A 14,738-nucleotide genomic window follows, 5' to 3' on the forward strand; every position below is an offset into this window, starting at 1 on the left:
TTAGATAGCAAGCATATATTTAATACCTATTCATTTTGGGAAAAAAAAAGCCAAATATTGATACTTGAATTATGAAAAAATATTTATTGTAAAATATTTATGACAACAATAAAAATGATTTTAGACAATAAAAGCACAATTTATTTTCAAATCATATTTATAATTTGAACTATTGTTTAAATGAAAATTCTTTTTACCAGAGATTTAATGTAAAATAAAATAATGCATTTCATTCCAAAAAATACTCAAACAAACTTACAATAATTTAATTTGTCACTTATAACAAATGCTTTTATACAAGAAAGTTGCCTAAAGACATTTGTTTTTGTCTGATTTTCAAATTTTGGGAAAATGAAACAGCATTATTATTAAATAAATTTCAAGAGTGCATAGCTACTACCTTATTAAGGTGATTTTCTATTACATGAAGCAATACTTCCCCATGCTTCCAGCATCTATCTTTTATCACTGGAATATACTGAGGCAGTTATATCCTGCTTTACTGAAAAATCTACAAATCATTGTTGTGACACAGAAAGCAGTTTTTAGCTATGCTTTACATTTTATTTGCAAGTTATAGATATATTTCTCCTTCAAATAGCAAAGTGAAATCATGACGCTTACCAAAGTGTCTAGCAATTTCTTTCTTTTTTTTCCCCCCAGCTTTAGTTAATTATATATTTTACAATTCCATTTTAAATTAAAAACAGCAAAAAAAAAAAAAATGCTAAGATATAGGCAGGATTCTGAAAGTAATGTCATAACATCTTATTTTCACCACTTATTTTGCAAAACATTACTTGTTAAGGAGTAATCTTGTAACATTTTGTACTGCATGTGTAAGAATTACTCGTTATGAGAAGTATTTGTTAAGTAAGGTTTAACTGCAAGGTAATGGTAATTCATTTAAGATGCCTTTATTTTTAATAGGAAAAACTTATATAATAGTACATATATATTTTTTATTTTTATATTTGTGGTACAAAATATGCTAAATAATCTTATATTTTTCTTATAAATTATTTTATTCTTTTAAATTTATTTTTTTATTCTAATAATTACTTCATTTGTATATATCTGGCTCTATTGCCTTTAAAGTATCCGAAAACAAAAAGCAAAAATCAATTTGCAAAATCAAAGTTTCATTCAAAGAACTACCTTTCTGTCATTGGCTCTGTTAAGAACATTGTCCCAACGCTGTTTGAGAGTCTTCAAATTATGCTGCAAATTTGTTGCTGCACCTTCGTTTGAGCGCTTTAGATAATCTTGACCTTGCTGGAGTACTGAATCGATTTTATGCTTATTATTATCAAGATCGTTGTAGAGCTCCTGGTAATGATACAAAATAGTCATACATATTCAAAAATGTGAAAATGACATATTATAATTTCTGAAACCATGCACATGAATATCACTTAACAAATATTTTCTGCAATGTATATCACATCAATGCACAAGGAAATAATAAGTAACAAAAAATATATATTACTCATTTATATCAAAACTTAGATTAAAATATTCAAACACAGCAGTAATTAAAATAAAATTCTGAGATTTAAGAGCTTATCTTCACAGTCAACAAAAAATGCATCTTAAATGCCAAAAGATATCCTCAAAATAATAAATAAATGGAAATATGACAATTTAAAATTATTCCCAATGCAAAAATAATCAATCTACAGTTCATTTGATAAAAAAAGGAAAAATTACAAAGACATATGTGAATGTCACATATGTAAATTACGAAGAAAAGAGAGTTTAGTTCCAAAGCTTTGAAACAGTATCCCAAGTTTCTTTTAGAACTAATTTTTCAAACAAAGTTCAAAAATGAAGAAATAATGTATTAACATTTTTCATGTTCTACTACCTGTTTAAAAAATTTTTTTCCCAGTGATCTAATACAATTTTTTTAAAAAAGTGGAAATAAGTCTCAATAACTTACCATAAATCGATTGAGTTGTTCCCTGGCTGTTTCAGGTAAACCTCCAACAGGTTTGGAAGACACTAGCTGACTATCAATATCACTCAGCCACATAAGAAGGTCCTGAATTTCTTGATTGAATAATTGTGCCTATATAATATAAATTATTCTTGAGCTGATACTCATATGAAATTCTTTTCATGGAATAAAAATGATATAATGTATTATTAGTAATCGTATGAAAGGAAGAATAAGAGAGCTACCTCATGAAGAGCTTCTTCAAGCTCATTCTGCCTATGCATAGCTTTATCCTGTAGAAGTTGCCACCTTTTATTTAATTTATTCAGCTTACTCTGAGTGACACTGGCATCTTCACTTCCACGATTGGCTTCTATCAACTGCCTGCCAGCAGAATTTAGAGTGTCCACACTAGTCTGATGGGCTTGAATATCATTCATCAATACCTATATTAAAGTTTTTGATATTAACAGAGCTATATAATAATATAACTATAATAAATTAATAATACAACTATGCATTTATTGAGATTAAAAACAACAACTTGCAAGCTAATTAATTATAAAAATTACTATTCAAGAAAAAAAAAGCAGTTTTATTTTTAAGCTAAAATGGCAAATTCTCTTACTGTTATTAAAGAATTTACTAATATATATAATATATAATAAACATATAATAATATATATATAAAAGCAAAAACAAAAGTGTGAAAATTATGATTTTTATAACTGTAAAACATTACTTTGTGCTTAGCCAGCTCCACTTCTATGACTTGTGGATCACCAAAAACAGGAGTGAGATCATCCAATGTTTTTTCTGTCTTTGACATCCAAACCATAAATTCATCAAGAGCATGTTGAAATTGACCTAATCTCAGTAGAGCATTTTCAAGTTCCCTCTGTAAAAAGACAGGAATTGTTAGAAAAATATACTCAAAATCAAGATTAATACATTCAATTTAATTTTTCCTATCTATCTAATATAACAAAGCACAACAATAATTGAATAATAACACAATTATGATGCATACCTGTCTGCTTACGATGCCTTTGAGCAAGTCATCCCATCGTTTGTTTATCTGGGCAAGAGGCTCTCTGATGGATTTAGCTTGAGCAGGAGAAGTTCTCTCCATCAACTCCTGAGCTTGTCTATTCAGTGATTCTATTTCTACCATGTGAGGATCCACTTCTTGCTTAAAATCCTGCAATAACCATTTCAGTATAATAAAGTAAAACTAGAATTCCATATCAATAAAGCATGTGGAAAAATAAAAACGCTTCTTAAAAAATACTCTTAATTAAAACAGCTTTAAAAAGATAAATAGTAATATAAATAAAAATTATTTTCAACTTTTTAGCTTTAAATTTATAATTTATTGTCAAAAATGAAATGGATCAATTTTTTTTTCTCTCAAACACATTACCAACTAACACGGTAATGTGTAACATGGTACGGAATTAAGTAACTGATAATTATGTTCTGAAAATATTAAAGTAGTGTAGCATCATCAGAATATGTAAATGTATACATTTTGAAAATCTAACTCATCATGAAACGAGTGAGGATTCAATTATAAAATTAAATTTTTACAAACATGAAATAAATTAAATAAAAATGTTTAAAAATATTTCACATATTAACAGAAAACTCTTTGATACATGAAACTTGACTTACTTGCAGCTGTTGAATTTGTCCTTTAACAGCTTCAATATCTGATCCAACAGGACCAAGATTAGCATATTTCTCTTCAGCATACTCCAAGAATTCCAATATATTCTATGATAGGGGAAAAAAAAAAAAAAAAAAAAAAAACCACTTCAATTTCACATTTCTGAAAAAACACGAAACAAAATGCTGACAGAAGAGTGAAGCACAAATCTAAATTACCCCAAGAATGTCATGAAAATTCATGGCTTTCTCCATGGCATCAATCAAATTTTGTTCACGCTTAGCATACAACGACGTTACATTTTCCCAAGCAGAATCCAGATCCTCAATGTGCTTCTTCACTTCTGGTTTGTCAGGTTCTCCACAGAGTTGCATTAACTCATGACCAGCTTGTCGACATTGATCAACTTCAGGTTTTGTCTGCTCAATTTCTTGTTTGATTTCCTAAAAAAAGAAACATTAAAAATCAACCTTTTTAAAGGACAAAATTTTTACATAAAAATAATACATGCATTATTTTTATTTGCTGGCATTTTATTTATTTTTTTATGCTGGTTGCAATTTAGTTTTAAAAAAATGAACCAAGCATTTTATAACTTTTTACCAAACAGATGAAAATGCATTTCGGAAAGATAAATGTACTAAATATGTTTGAAAAGAGTAAAAAATTATGTCAAGTATGTAAAAAAATGTTTAAATTACAGAACATCATTCCTATAGATGGCATATATCATAAGAATCAGTTTTTTATGGAGGATCAAAGGCTAATTATTTATGCTATGCCAATGCTACCCTAATGATCAGAACATCTTTATTTCACATTTTGAAAAAATACTTTTTTTTTTTAAGTTTTAAAAATGTATTATAAAAATAAACATTGCACATGCCAGGGTGATAAAGGAGATAAATAAATTTTTACTATGCTTCTTATAGCAATATTTATATGCATTTCATATAAAAGAACAGTTTCTAATAATATATATTATTTATTTGAAATTTCACATAAAGGCAATTACTAATATAATACAGAAGATTTGCAACTAAAGAAATAATAACAGTTTATCTTTCAATGCTTTATTCATAAAGTACAAAAGATGCAGTTTAAACTTTAAAAGTTGAAAGTAAATGATTTATGCATTTTGCATAAACATTTTTAATTTTGTCATATTTCCTCTGAAATTAATGAAGTAATAAATTAAAAAATATATTGATCATATGTATACCAAATGAAAAAATTGAGAATGCTAAAAAATTTTGCTCACTAATTATGCATCAAAATGGGTTTAAATTATGTTTTGCAAGATCATATATGCCAATAAAATATAAATTACCTCCAGAGCATCCTGTTGATGTTGTATGGCACCTGGCTCAACTGCAGGAGGTTCTTGTGCATTCAGACTGTCTTGGAGTTCTTTGAGAGCTTTCATGACCAGAGTGAGTTCATCCCAGAACCTCTCTGCTGCAGCCAAGGCATCTTCCAGGGATCGACCTCGGTTTCTGGCAAGTTTCTGAATGTTATCCCACAATTGGTTCAGCTTGTCCAGTTTTTGTTTGATATCTAAGAAAAAAAAATGTTTTCAAAAATAATTAATGAGCATCATTTGGAAATTGCATCAATAGCAAAACTGAGGGCTGAAGGAGTTAGATACACTATTTCCAAATAATTATAATAACAGCAACAATTCAAAATGTACAGAGGCTTTGAGAAGACAAATTAATAAACATTAAATTTCACAATAAAATCACATATTTTAACACAAATAATCTCTGAATAGTTAAAAAATGTTAATATTTCTGTATTACGAATCAGGATAAAACATTTTATTACTAAAATTTAAACAAAATAATTTTTTTATGAAATGATATTACAGATTACATTTACACAAGGATACAGTTATTATAATCATAATTTATAGAGACCTTTGACAGCAGGATCTCTGGCATCCCCAGCTTTCACAATGACATCATCAGCAGCTCTTTTAACAGCTTCTAATGCATTTGACCTTTTGTCCAAATCTTGCAACACGGCTTGATTTTCACTCAATTGATCTTCAATTTTTTCAGGATGAGCTGAGACAGGCTCAGCATTTTGTAACTGATCAGCAGTATTACTAAGAGAATTCAGCATACCATCAAGCTTATCTGAAAACTAGAAAGATTAAATAGTATTATTTGTACAGTCCTGAGTGATTATGGTAAGCAAAACAAGAAAAGACAAAGATAATTTTTCATATTTTAAAAATATTTATAAACAAAATCACTTAATTTTTTTAAATACAAGAAATTTACCTGGGATGTAGCTTGCATTGCTTCTTCCAACGCATTCTGTCGATCCCTCAATATGTCCTTCAATGCATTATAACGACTATTATCTGAATCCATAATGTCTTGAATTCGGATACCTTCTTTGGGTGTGCACAGTTTTTTCAGAGCAAATCCTGTTTTATTGAGTTTATCTACTAATGCCTTGTGTTCATTAACAGATTGTATTAGAGCCTAAATTCCAGAAAATTTTATATATAAATTCTTATATTGTTTAAAAAGAAATATATAAAGTTCTATAGAGGATACTTAATACAAGATATCTGAATTTGAACAATTGCAACAAATAAAAATGCAATGCTATTAATCAGAAAATTGAACTACGAAACCTTTATATCATACATTTGTAATTTTATGATAATTGATTAATTTAATAGAAACAAATTTTACAAGATGGAATCCACAAATTGTCAGCATAATAGATCTATTTATATCAGCATTGATTTGCTTTAAAGTTAATATTTAAGTCAACTTTTAAGCAGACTTTCTTGTTCTCAAGTTTGGGGGAGGGGGTAAGAAAATAGAAGAAGAAAAACTATTTAACACTATATGTAACACTATATAAAAGATACAAGAAGGTGTTATCTTTTTATTTCCTCACACGAAATACCGTCTAAGAGCTTACCTTATTTCGATCTTGCTGCTTCTTAATTTGGTGTGCATTCAAAGCTGGTGTTTCAAGCAGCTCTGCTTCAGTTTCTATATCATCCAACCACTGACACAAATCAGCATGTGTTTCAAAGAAATGTTCAGCCAAAGGTAATGCTTGTTCTAAAGAAGAAAGACGATCTCCACACAGAGTAGCCACATTGTTGGCAACATCCTTCAATTCATCAGCTTTATCACGTACTTCAGCCTGGTCATTAGCACTGGATTCTCGCATTAGTTTTTTGGCAGCAGAGAGAATATCTCGAACACGACCTTTCTGGCTGCTAACTTCTTCATTTAAGACCTACAATGAGAAATCCATTCCACTTGTAAGTATTAAAAATCATGATACTCTAAATACATTTTATTTCTTTAAATATCTTCCAATCTTAAACTTAAATAAGTGATAAGCCTTTCTTCCTGAATGTTGTTTCAAGTCATAAGTTTACAATAATCAGTAGATAATACAAAATTAATTCTTTGAAAATGTGTTTCACAAAGATTTAATAAAAACATTTTTAAAAGTAAAATCACAGAATTTTACATACATATAATTTTTCTTAATGTTACTGGAAACAAATTAAATAAAATAAAATAAAAAAAAAACTGCATTTTTCTCTTTAAATTTATCAGAACTTCTTGTAATAAATAATATATTGAATACACAGGATGATTTAACAAGTAGGAAAATAGGGTCATTAATTACATTTCTTTTCACATTATTCAACATCTTTGAATGCTCCTTTCATTTGTCCTTCCACTTGATGTGTGTTATTGATTATGTTATAATCAATAATTCTAAATTATGTGCACTAAAAACTAATACAAGATTAAACTTTTTACATTATATGCAGTTATTATTCATATTATATACAGTTAACCAGGAATTAGATGCAAATATCTATATGAAAGTAGACCATTAACTATTTCATCAATTTTTACTTCTTTATGTCAAGCTAATTATATTTCACAGATGTATCAATTTTTTAATTGGCACTACAGAGGGGGAAGCTTGAATTGTAACATATTACCATATTTATATTATTAAACTACTGATTTAGATTTCATAAAACGATTTCAATATTTTTTTTCTTTTAATTTACTACTTTTGCAAAGCAACCAAACCACAAGATTAAATTAAATGTTAAGATTTATGCTCAACCCATGTATTTACAAAAGATATTACAGGCACGAGTTAAGTGCACCATCTGACAGATCTCATTTGTATTGGTCATTAAAGTTGCTGAAATTACTTTTTGTTCTTTCAACATCACAGCTAAGGAATCAGGATCTGCAGATAGAGGTTCAGCTTGTACAAGTTGTTTTTCAACGTCATGAAACCAATCCAAAAGATCCTCAATATCACCAAGAACCTAAAAATTCAAATTATGCATTATTAATTATGCACCATCAGTCAACAGAACTTTTTTTATAGCTTGCACCATTTAATATAATATAAAAAAATTCAAAATAAATACAAACCTCCACATTTCTTTGTTTTGATAAATCTATTCTTTCTGCTTTCCTTTGAATCTGTTCACAGATTGTGTCAAACCTTCTATTAATGCGAGACACTTGATTCTCAATGTCTGCTGCTCCTTGACCTGGTGACATTTGGCACAGTTGTGGACCAAGATGATTCAGTGTTTCCACCAGAGGTCTGTATTCCTGAATTTCACCTTCTAGCCTCTAAAAGTAGAATCATACAATATTAGTAAAAATAAAATATTAACAGCACTTATTTAAAAAAGACAAGAAAAATGACTTTAAACCTGGATAATTGTTTCTTGACTGGAGAGCCCAACATTTTCAAGGTTCTTCAATTGCCTTTCTGTGACATCCATCCATGCAGTTATTCGCTCATGAGCTGAATGATAGTTCTGCACTAAAGGTAAGGAATCTTGGGCTTGTCTTAGCTTATCAGCAGCTCGACTAGTGAGATCAGTAAATTTTATACTCAATGTATCCAGTTTTTCTTTCATTCTTATCACATCATCTCCTAATAAAAAAATGTTTTTATATTTAAGAGTATAAAATTACTTACATCACTATTACCTACAAATATGTTATTTTTGGTAATGTTATATAATTGAATGTCCTTATTATATCCCAGTAATATTTTCCACTTTAAAACTGAATCCTTTTATTACAAGAAATCATGCCATACCAGTACATTGCAAGATCATAATAAGATTAAAAATTCTGACCTGAAGCATGTTTCATTATGTCCTGGCCTGCATTAGTAACATCATCAACTTGCTTCTGGTGATCAGCAATTTCCTCACTTAGTTCCTGCACAGCAATGAAGTAAAAAATATTATGCCAAAAAAGAAAAAAACAATCAAGAAGAAATATTTATGTTGTGTTTTATAAAAAGATATATTAACTATGAAATTCTTAAATTATATAACTTGAGTATTATTAAAGTTAATGAAATGAAATTAAAATAAGATATTTATATTAAAATATTATTTTTAAAAAAACTTTATTATAAAATAATAGAAGTAACTTAAGCAATAACTATTAAGATATCATTAAATATTTTTCAGAATGAATTTGATTTTATAAGACATAGTAAATATATGAGAGAGAATTAAAAATAAGAACAATTATTTCTAGATAAATATATTCTAAAAGACTTTTCAAAAGAGGATTATAAATTTTATTAAGTAGCATAAAAACATAGCAGTATATAACTTACAACAAGTTCATCCAGTTGCTCTTGCAGCTTATCCACATAAACACTCAGAATCCTAAATCGTGAAAACCGAGACTGCATTTCATCAATCCATGCCATCAAATCTTCATAATTTACATTGAAGGAACCCAATCCTTGGAATGCTTCAGCCAAAAGTTGTCCGATATGTTCACTGTCCTCTACCACTTTAGCAAAATGATTGGTAGCATCTTGCAATTTTTCCACAACCATTTGTGCTTCATCATCACCTACCAAACCCATCAAAGTTTGAGCCACTTCTGTAAGTTCTTCGAAAGCTTCTTTGTGATCCATTATGTCTTCATGTAATGCCTGCCATTATACAACATAATTATGAAGATTAAAAATAAAATAAGTGGATTTTGTGCAAAATTACAAATGCAGGTAGGCTGTATAAGTGAAGTAAAATTAAGAAAATCCAGAATTTAAACCAAAGTAAAATGAAGAAACAATTTTAATTAAATAAAAAAAAATTACTATCATCTTTATTAAAGAGATTTTTTTTCATAATGAAATGAAGAGGCAAACCATTTTGAAATTTAAACAAGTTTAAGTGTTTGTGCAAAGTATTTCAAAGAATGTGAGATATTTTCAGAAATGTATTTTCACATTAAAATATATGCTGCTGACAATAAACTACATACTTTATCTAAATGATGGTAAACAGAAACAGAGTTTTTTTTTTTTTTTTTTTTTTTCAATTTCCATTAGAAGAACTCTTTATTAAAACTATTATTATTATTTATTTACTTACTTAATAAAAAAATACATATAAAATTACATATACAACTATAAATCATTGCATTAAAATATCTACTAAATAAAAATACCAAATTATTATTCATTCATAGGACTTTTTGTTTTTAGAAAATAAATAAACAAACAAAATAAGACAATCTTATGATGATAGATATCACACCTGTATAACAATTAAAATTACAAATTTTTTTTAATTATAAAATATATAACATAAATAATTAAATGAACTGTTCAAGGATATACAATTCAACCATATGAAAATGAGATTTACCTCATGTTCTATCATACGCTGACGAATTTTTTCTTGATCTGTAGGGATAGTAGCCATGGCAGCCAGTTTCTTTTCTGTTTGTTCCAACCACTCCTCCAATGGAACAATTCGGTCCTGGAAGTCCTTTGCTACAGGAATAGTTCTTTCAAGAGCATCAGTCCTCTCCTGAGCAGAATTGGACAATTCGTCAAACCTCTGCATAAGATCAGCTATCTGAGATTCAATTTGCATGCGTTCTAAGGGTTCAGCATTTTTCATTATTTCATTGCCCATCTGCATTAAAGATGACATGCTATTTTGACGATCTAATAGCAGCTTGTTCAAAAACTACAAAAAAAAATAAAATGGATTAAAGCATTTGTTAGAATAAAACAAATTAACTATTTTTCTGCTATATCTGCCAGGTCTATCTTATTGAAAAACAACTAAAAATTTGTTTTAACAAACACATACAATATCCTTTTGTTTCCACAATTTTTTGATCAACGCAATGTTACTTCATAATATACTTAGTTTCAGAGCTTCAATAAATATTTTACCTTTTGTTCTTGCAGCTGAGCTTTAACCACTTTGTAATCAGCTGAAGGTGGTTTTTGATTGGCTACCATTTCTTCAGTGTCTTCCAACCATTTATGGAGACCCTCAAGAGCTTCCAGAAATTTTCCAGACTGCAGGAAAGCTATATCCAGTTTCCTTTCACGATCATTCATCTAATAGAAAGACAGATTTAAACCAGGTGTTCTTAATTTAAAAATGCATTATTGTATAAAGTATTTTTAAAAAGACCATATTTATAGCTTTATTAAGAAATGCAGAAGAAATTGCGAATTCTTTCGGAAAGATAACAAAATATTTATTAACAAAAAATTTTCACTTCACTTTTCCATCAAATAAATGTTTTAAGTTCAAATTTTTCAAGCCATTGACAAAAATTGGAACAGACTTCTTTAAAACAGATTTAACAAACGTTAAAAAAAAATTTTTAAACAATTACTTAATTTTTTACTTTTAATAAAACAACAAAAAATCTTGTTTAAAAATTTATTGAATATTATTTTAAAGAAGTTATTTAAAGCTATTTTAAAATTAATATAACATAGATACATGAAATTCAAATGGAAAATACATAATTATATAAAAACATAATGCTAACTAAATATATACATAATAATAAAGAATACATCAATTCTATCAAATAATATATACAATTTTCTTGCATATAAGAAACTAAATGTATAAAGTTTCTTGTTACCTGAAATGGCAACTACAAGTAACCAATACCAAATTAAGTTATAAGTCTTGTTATAAATTAATATCAAAATATATAAATGAAAATTGACTAAATCTTCATGCTTTAGATTTTTCTCTATTATTATCGAAGAGTTTTTATTCTTTGATTTCTTCATAGAAGAATTTTCTTTTTATATCATGTATTTCTTATTACATAATGTTAAAACATTTATAACTCAAATTTATTTTAGTTAATTCAAATTTAAAACATAAAACTATTTTTATGCCTTAATTAGTTAAATTTATTTATAAATGTTCTCTATAATTATAAATAAATAATTTTCTTAAAGCCCATGAATTCATTAGAGAATTCAGATGATGAACAATGCATTCTGTTCAGATCAGAATACGTTTCCTCAATATCACATGGTATTTCTTCATCATCTTGTCCAGATGATACAATAAACTGGCAACTTGGATGATGCAATCAATATCAAAATTGAAATGAAATTGGAACTAAAGATAAACTTGGATACATACACTATTTCCCCCTATTTTAATGTTCTATGTTCAGCATTGTTACCATAAAAAGGAATGTTATTAATCTTAAATATATTTTATAATTCAAAGAAGCATGTTCAGCGTTTTTATATGGATTCCATTCTTTATAATGGATTTTATTGCAGCTAGCTGGTATTAAAGAGTATGCTGAATTCTCCTAGTTAAGCAGCTTTTTCGCATAGTATGCAAAACCATTTTTGCTAATTATGTCAATAACTTGACGTTCTGAAAAAAAAGCAAATCAAAACTTTTGAAGAAAATATTACATATTTATACATATATATGCAATATTAGATATGGTGGTTAATCTTTCTCTTCCAGAGTCTGTTTTAGACTATCAGTAAAATTTTTATTTTCATTAGTTGCCAACGTTGTTTCATTCTACTTTTGAAAAAATACCAGCAAATTATCATGTTCGATAAAAATTTCCAGTTTTATAATAAATTTTCCCAATTTTTCCTGCCCTCTCAGAATTCCGTGATGATTCCTGCCTTTCTTGGTCGGCTGGTCATCTTGCATACAATAGATTCAGTAAAAATGCTAAATTTATGCCAAAGATTAATATTTTGTAACTGTCATATGTCAATGCCATGAGGGATAGGTCTTTTTTTTTTTAACAGGGAATAACATCTTTATCAGACAGTATGAGAAAAAATTCTCGTTAACTTCAAATTAGCCAAGTTCTATATTGCACAGTCAAAGTACATACTATACTATTCGAATTAATTGGGACAAACATATTTCTCTTGTCTGAGTTGGTATGTAATTACCAGTGAAGTTTCGAACTGCTTTAAACCGGTTACATATGCCTAGTTGTAGTGTGACAGATTGACGTTGAGTTTAATTTCTTCATTTGACTGATTTTAGTATATCAGTAGTTCAGTTATGAGCCATTCAGCCTGGCAGCTGGTGGTTATAATATTGCATCCTGTGCAACACATGTTATATTTGCTAGTTCAAAGATGGATATTATTCCAAGAAAATGTTCCAAAATAATCTCTCTTAATGAACATACTTATATGACTGTGAAAGATATAGCTAAGACAGTTGGTGTTGAAAAATCAAGAATTTTAAGAACATTTCAAGATTCTGAATCATCATCTCCAAAAAGAGAAGGAAAATGAGATGAATTGCATGACAACAGAACAAATGAAAAAAAGTACTATAAAAGTGAGATGATGACAGAAACATGTGTGCTACACTAGTGGAGTCAATGCCAAGACAAGATCATTTTTGCTAAAGAAGGACATACTACGTACTAATACAGAGATTTTTCAGTCTATTTAAGGATGTAATGATTAAAAGCTAAGATTTAAAAAAAGAAGTTTTTCCTGTTTTTCCCAATTAATTTGAACAATAAAGTAAACACTAAACAATTTTATATTGGATTTTTTTCTTACCCTTTGTTTTAGGCTGTTCCACTTTTCATTGAGAGTATCAAGATCATGTTCCAAGATAGATGTGTTGACACCAGCAGAGGCAGACTGAATGAGACCTTGCCCAATCTTATTAATATTGTCAATTTGTTTTCCTAAAGGCTCTAGACGATCTCTGTGGTATTGCTGAAGGCATACAAGAGAAATTCAAAAGTCAATACCAAAAAAAAAAATGACTATAAATGCAACTGTTATTAGCTGCATTGTCTCAAATATATATGTATCTTATGATTGTCCTACATCCGCAGGTATTTTAGCAGTACAATTATTTATTTTTTTCTTTTTAAAGTATTTAATAATTTTCCAACAAAAATTGGGTTGTCCCATGGGTTGTATTATAAGCAAAAGAGTTTTCAATTATGTCATCTTTAAATTTTTGGAGCATGTATTTTTTTTAAATTTAAATAATTTATTCTAGAGATGGATTTTAAATTTTTTTCGCAAATCCAATGGGCATATTTAATTAACATATTTTCTGTCTAAGTATATAAGGCAATAATGTAATTTTACATTAATAAAAAGTTTTTAATGATAAATTCCAAAGTTTCAAATATTATTGCTGATAAATTACAAAATCAATGACACAATACTACGATTTACAATCCTAATTAATACAAACTTTACTCTTTTTTAGCACAAAATAATAAGTACTTTTAAAGAAATCTTTAATCTTTAAAAATATACTTTTGTTGTTGTTGTTGTTGAAAAATATTTACAACTAAATGAATCATCATAAATTTGGAATTATAACGTACACAAAGGGATGAAAATTAATGTTTTACCCATTTCAAAATGAAATAAAAAACGAGAAAACTCTTAACAAAAAAAAAAAAAAAAAAAAAATGTTTCAAAACATTTTAAAAAGTACTTTCAATTACCATACATTTTTTATAAAAATTATTACAAGATAATATTATTTTAAAGGTTTTTACCTTAAATTCTTCTTGTTGTGATCGTATAGCATCCACTTCCCCACCAACAGTTTTAAAAGAATGTTCCTCATCCACAGTTTCATCCAACTCACGATTGATATGGTTGTAATCATCATAAAATTTTTCTAGTCTATTGAACATAGCATCTAAATTGCTATCCCTAGTCTTGGCACGTTCTTCCAGGCGGATTAATTGACGGTGGAGGCTGTCCAGCTAAAATTATCCATTTCCATTGTCAATTAAATTATTGAAAATG

The 14,738-nt window shown here is 28.0% G+C and overlaps 1 protein-coding gene across 7 annotated transcripts in view; it reads right to left on the bottom strand.

The window, feature by feature from the left end:
- LOC129963219 (dystonin-like) overlaps window positions 1-14,738 on the bottom strand; it is a 319,384-nt gene that overhangs the window by 33,193 nt on the left and 271,453 nt on the right. For all 7 annotated transcript variants that reach the window (XM_056077411.1, XM_056077407.1, XM_056077412.1 and 4 more), the window contains 20 exons: window positions 14,483-14,695; window positions 13,515-13,676; window positions 10,863-11,033; window positions 10,324-10,650; window positions 9,279-9,605; window positions 8,785-8,869; window positions 8,350-8,576; window positions 8,060-8,266; window positions 7,831-7,950; window positions 6,555-6,881; window positions 5,897-6,103; window positions 5,528-5,756; window positions 4,939-5,165; window positions 3,827-4,051; window positions 3,614-3,715; window positions 2,970-3,140; window positions 2,682-2,837; window positions 2,185-2,385; window positions 1,943-2,071; window positions 1,159-1,329 (listed from right to left, as the gene is read on the bottom strand). In XM_056077411.1, the coding sequence (XP_055933386.1) occupies window positions 1,159-1,329; window positions 1,943-2,071; window positions 2,185-2,385; window positions 2,682-2,837; window positions 2,970-3,140; window positions 3,614-3,715; window positions 3,827-4,051; window positions 4,939-5,165; window positions 5,528-5,756; window positions 5,897-6,103; window positions 6,555-6,881; window positions 7,831-7,950; window positions 8,060-8,266; window positions 8,350-8,576; window positions 8,785-8,869; window positions 9,279-9,605; window positions 10,324-10,650; window positions 10,863-11,033; window positions 13,515-13,676; window positions 14,483-14,695 (3,984 nt within the window). The remainder of the gene's footprint in view (window positions 1-1,158; window positions 1,330-1,942; window positions 2,072-2,184; window positions 2,386-2,681; window positions 2,838-2,969; window positions 3,141-3,613; window positions 3,716-3,826; window positions 4,052-4,938; window positions 5,166-5,527; window positions 5,757-5,896; window positions 6,104-6,554; window positions 6,882-7,830; window positions 7,951-8,059; window positions 8,267-8,349; window positions 8,577-8,784; window positions 8,870-9,278; window positions 9,606-10,323; window positions 10,651-10,862; window positions 11,034-13,514; window positions 13,677-14,482; window positions 14,696-14,738) is intronic.

The sequence above is a fragment of the Argiope bruennichi genome, chromosome 3, assembly GCF_947563725.1.
Source record: "Argiope bruennichi chromosome 3, qqArgBrue1.1, whole genome shotgun sequence".
NCBI lineage: Eukaryota > Metazoa > Arthropoda > Arachnida > Araneae > Araneidae > Argiope > Argiope bruennichi.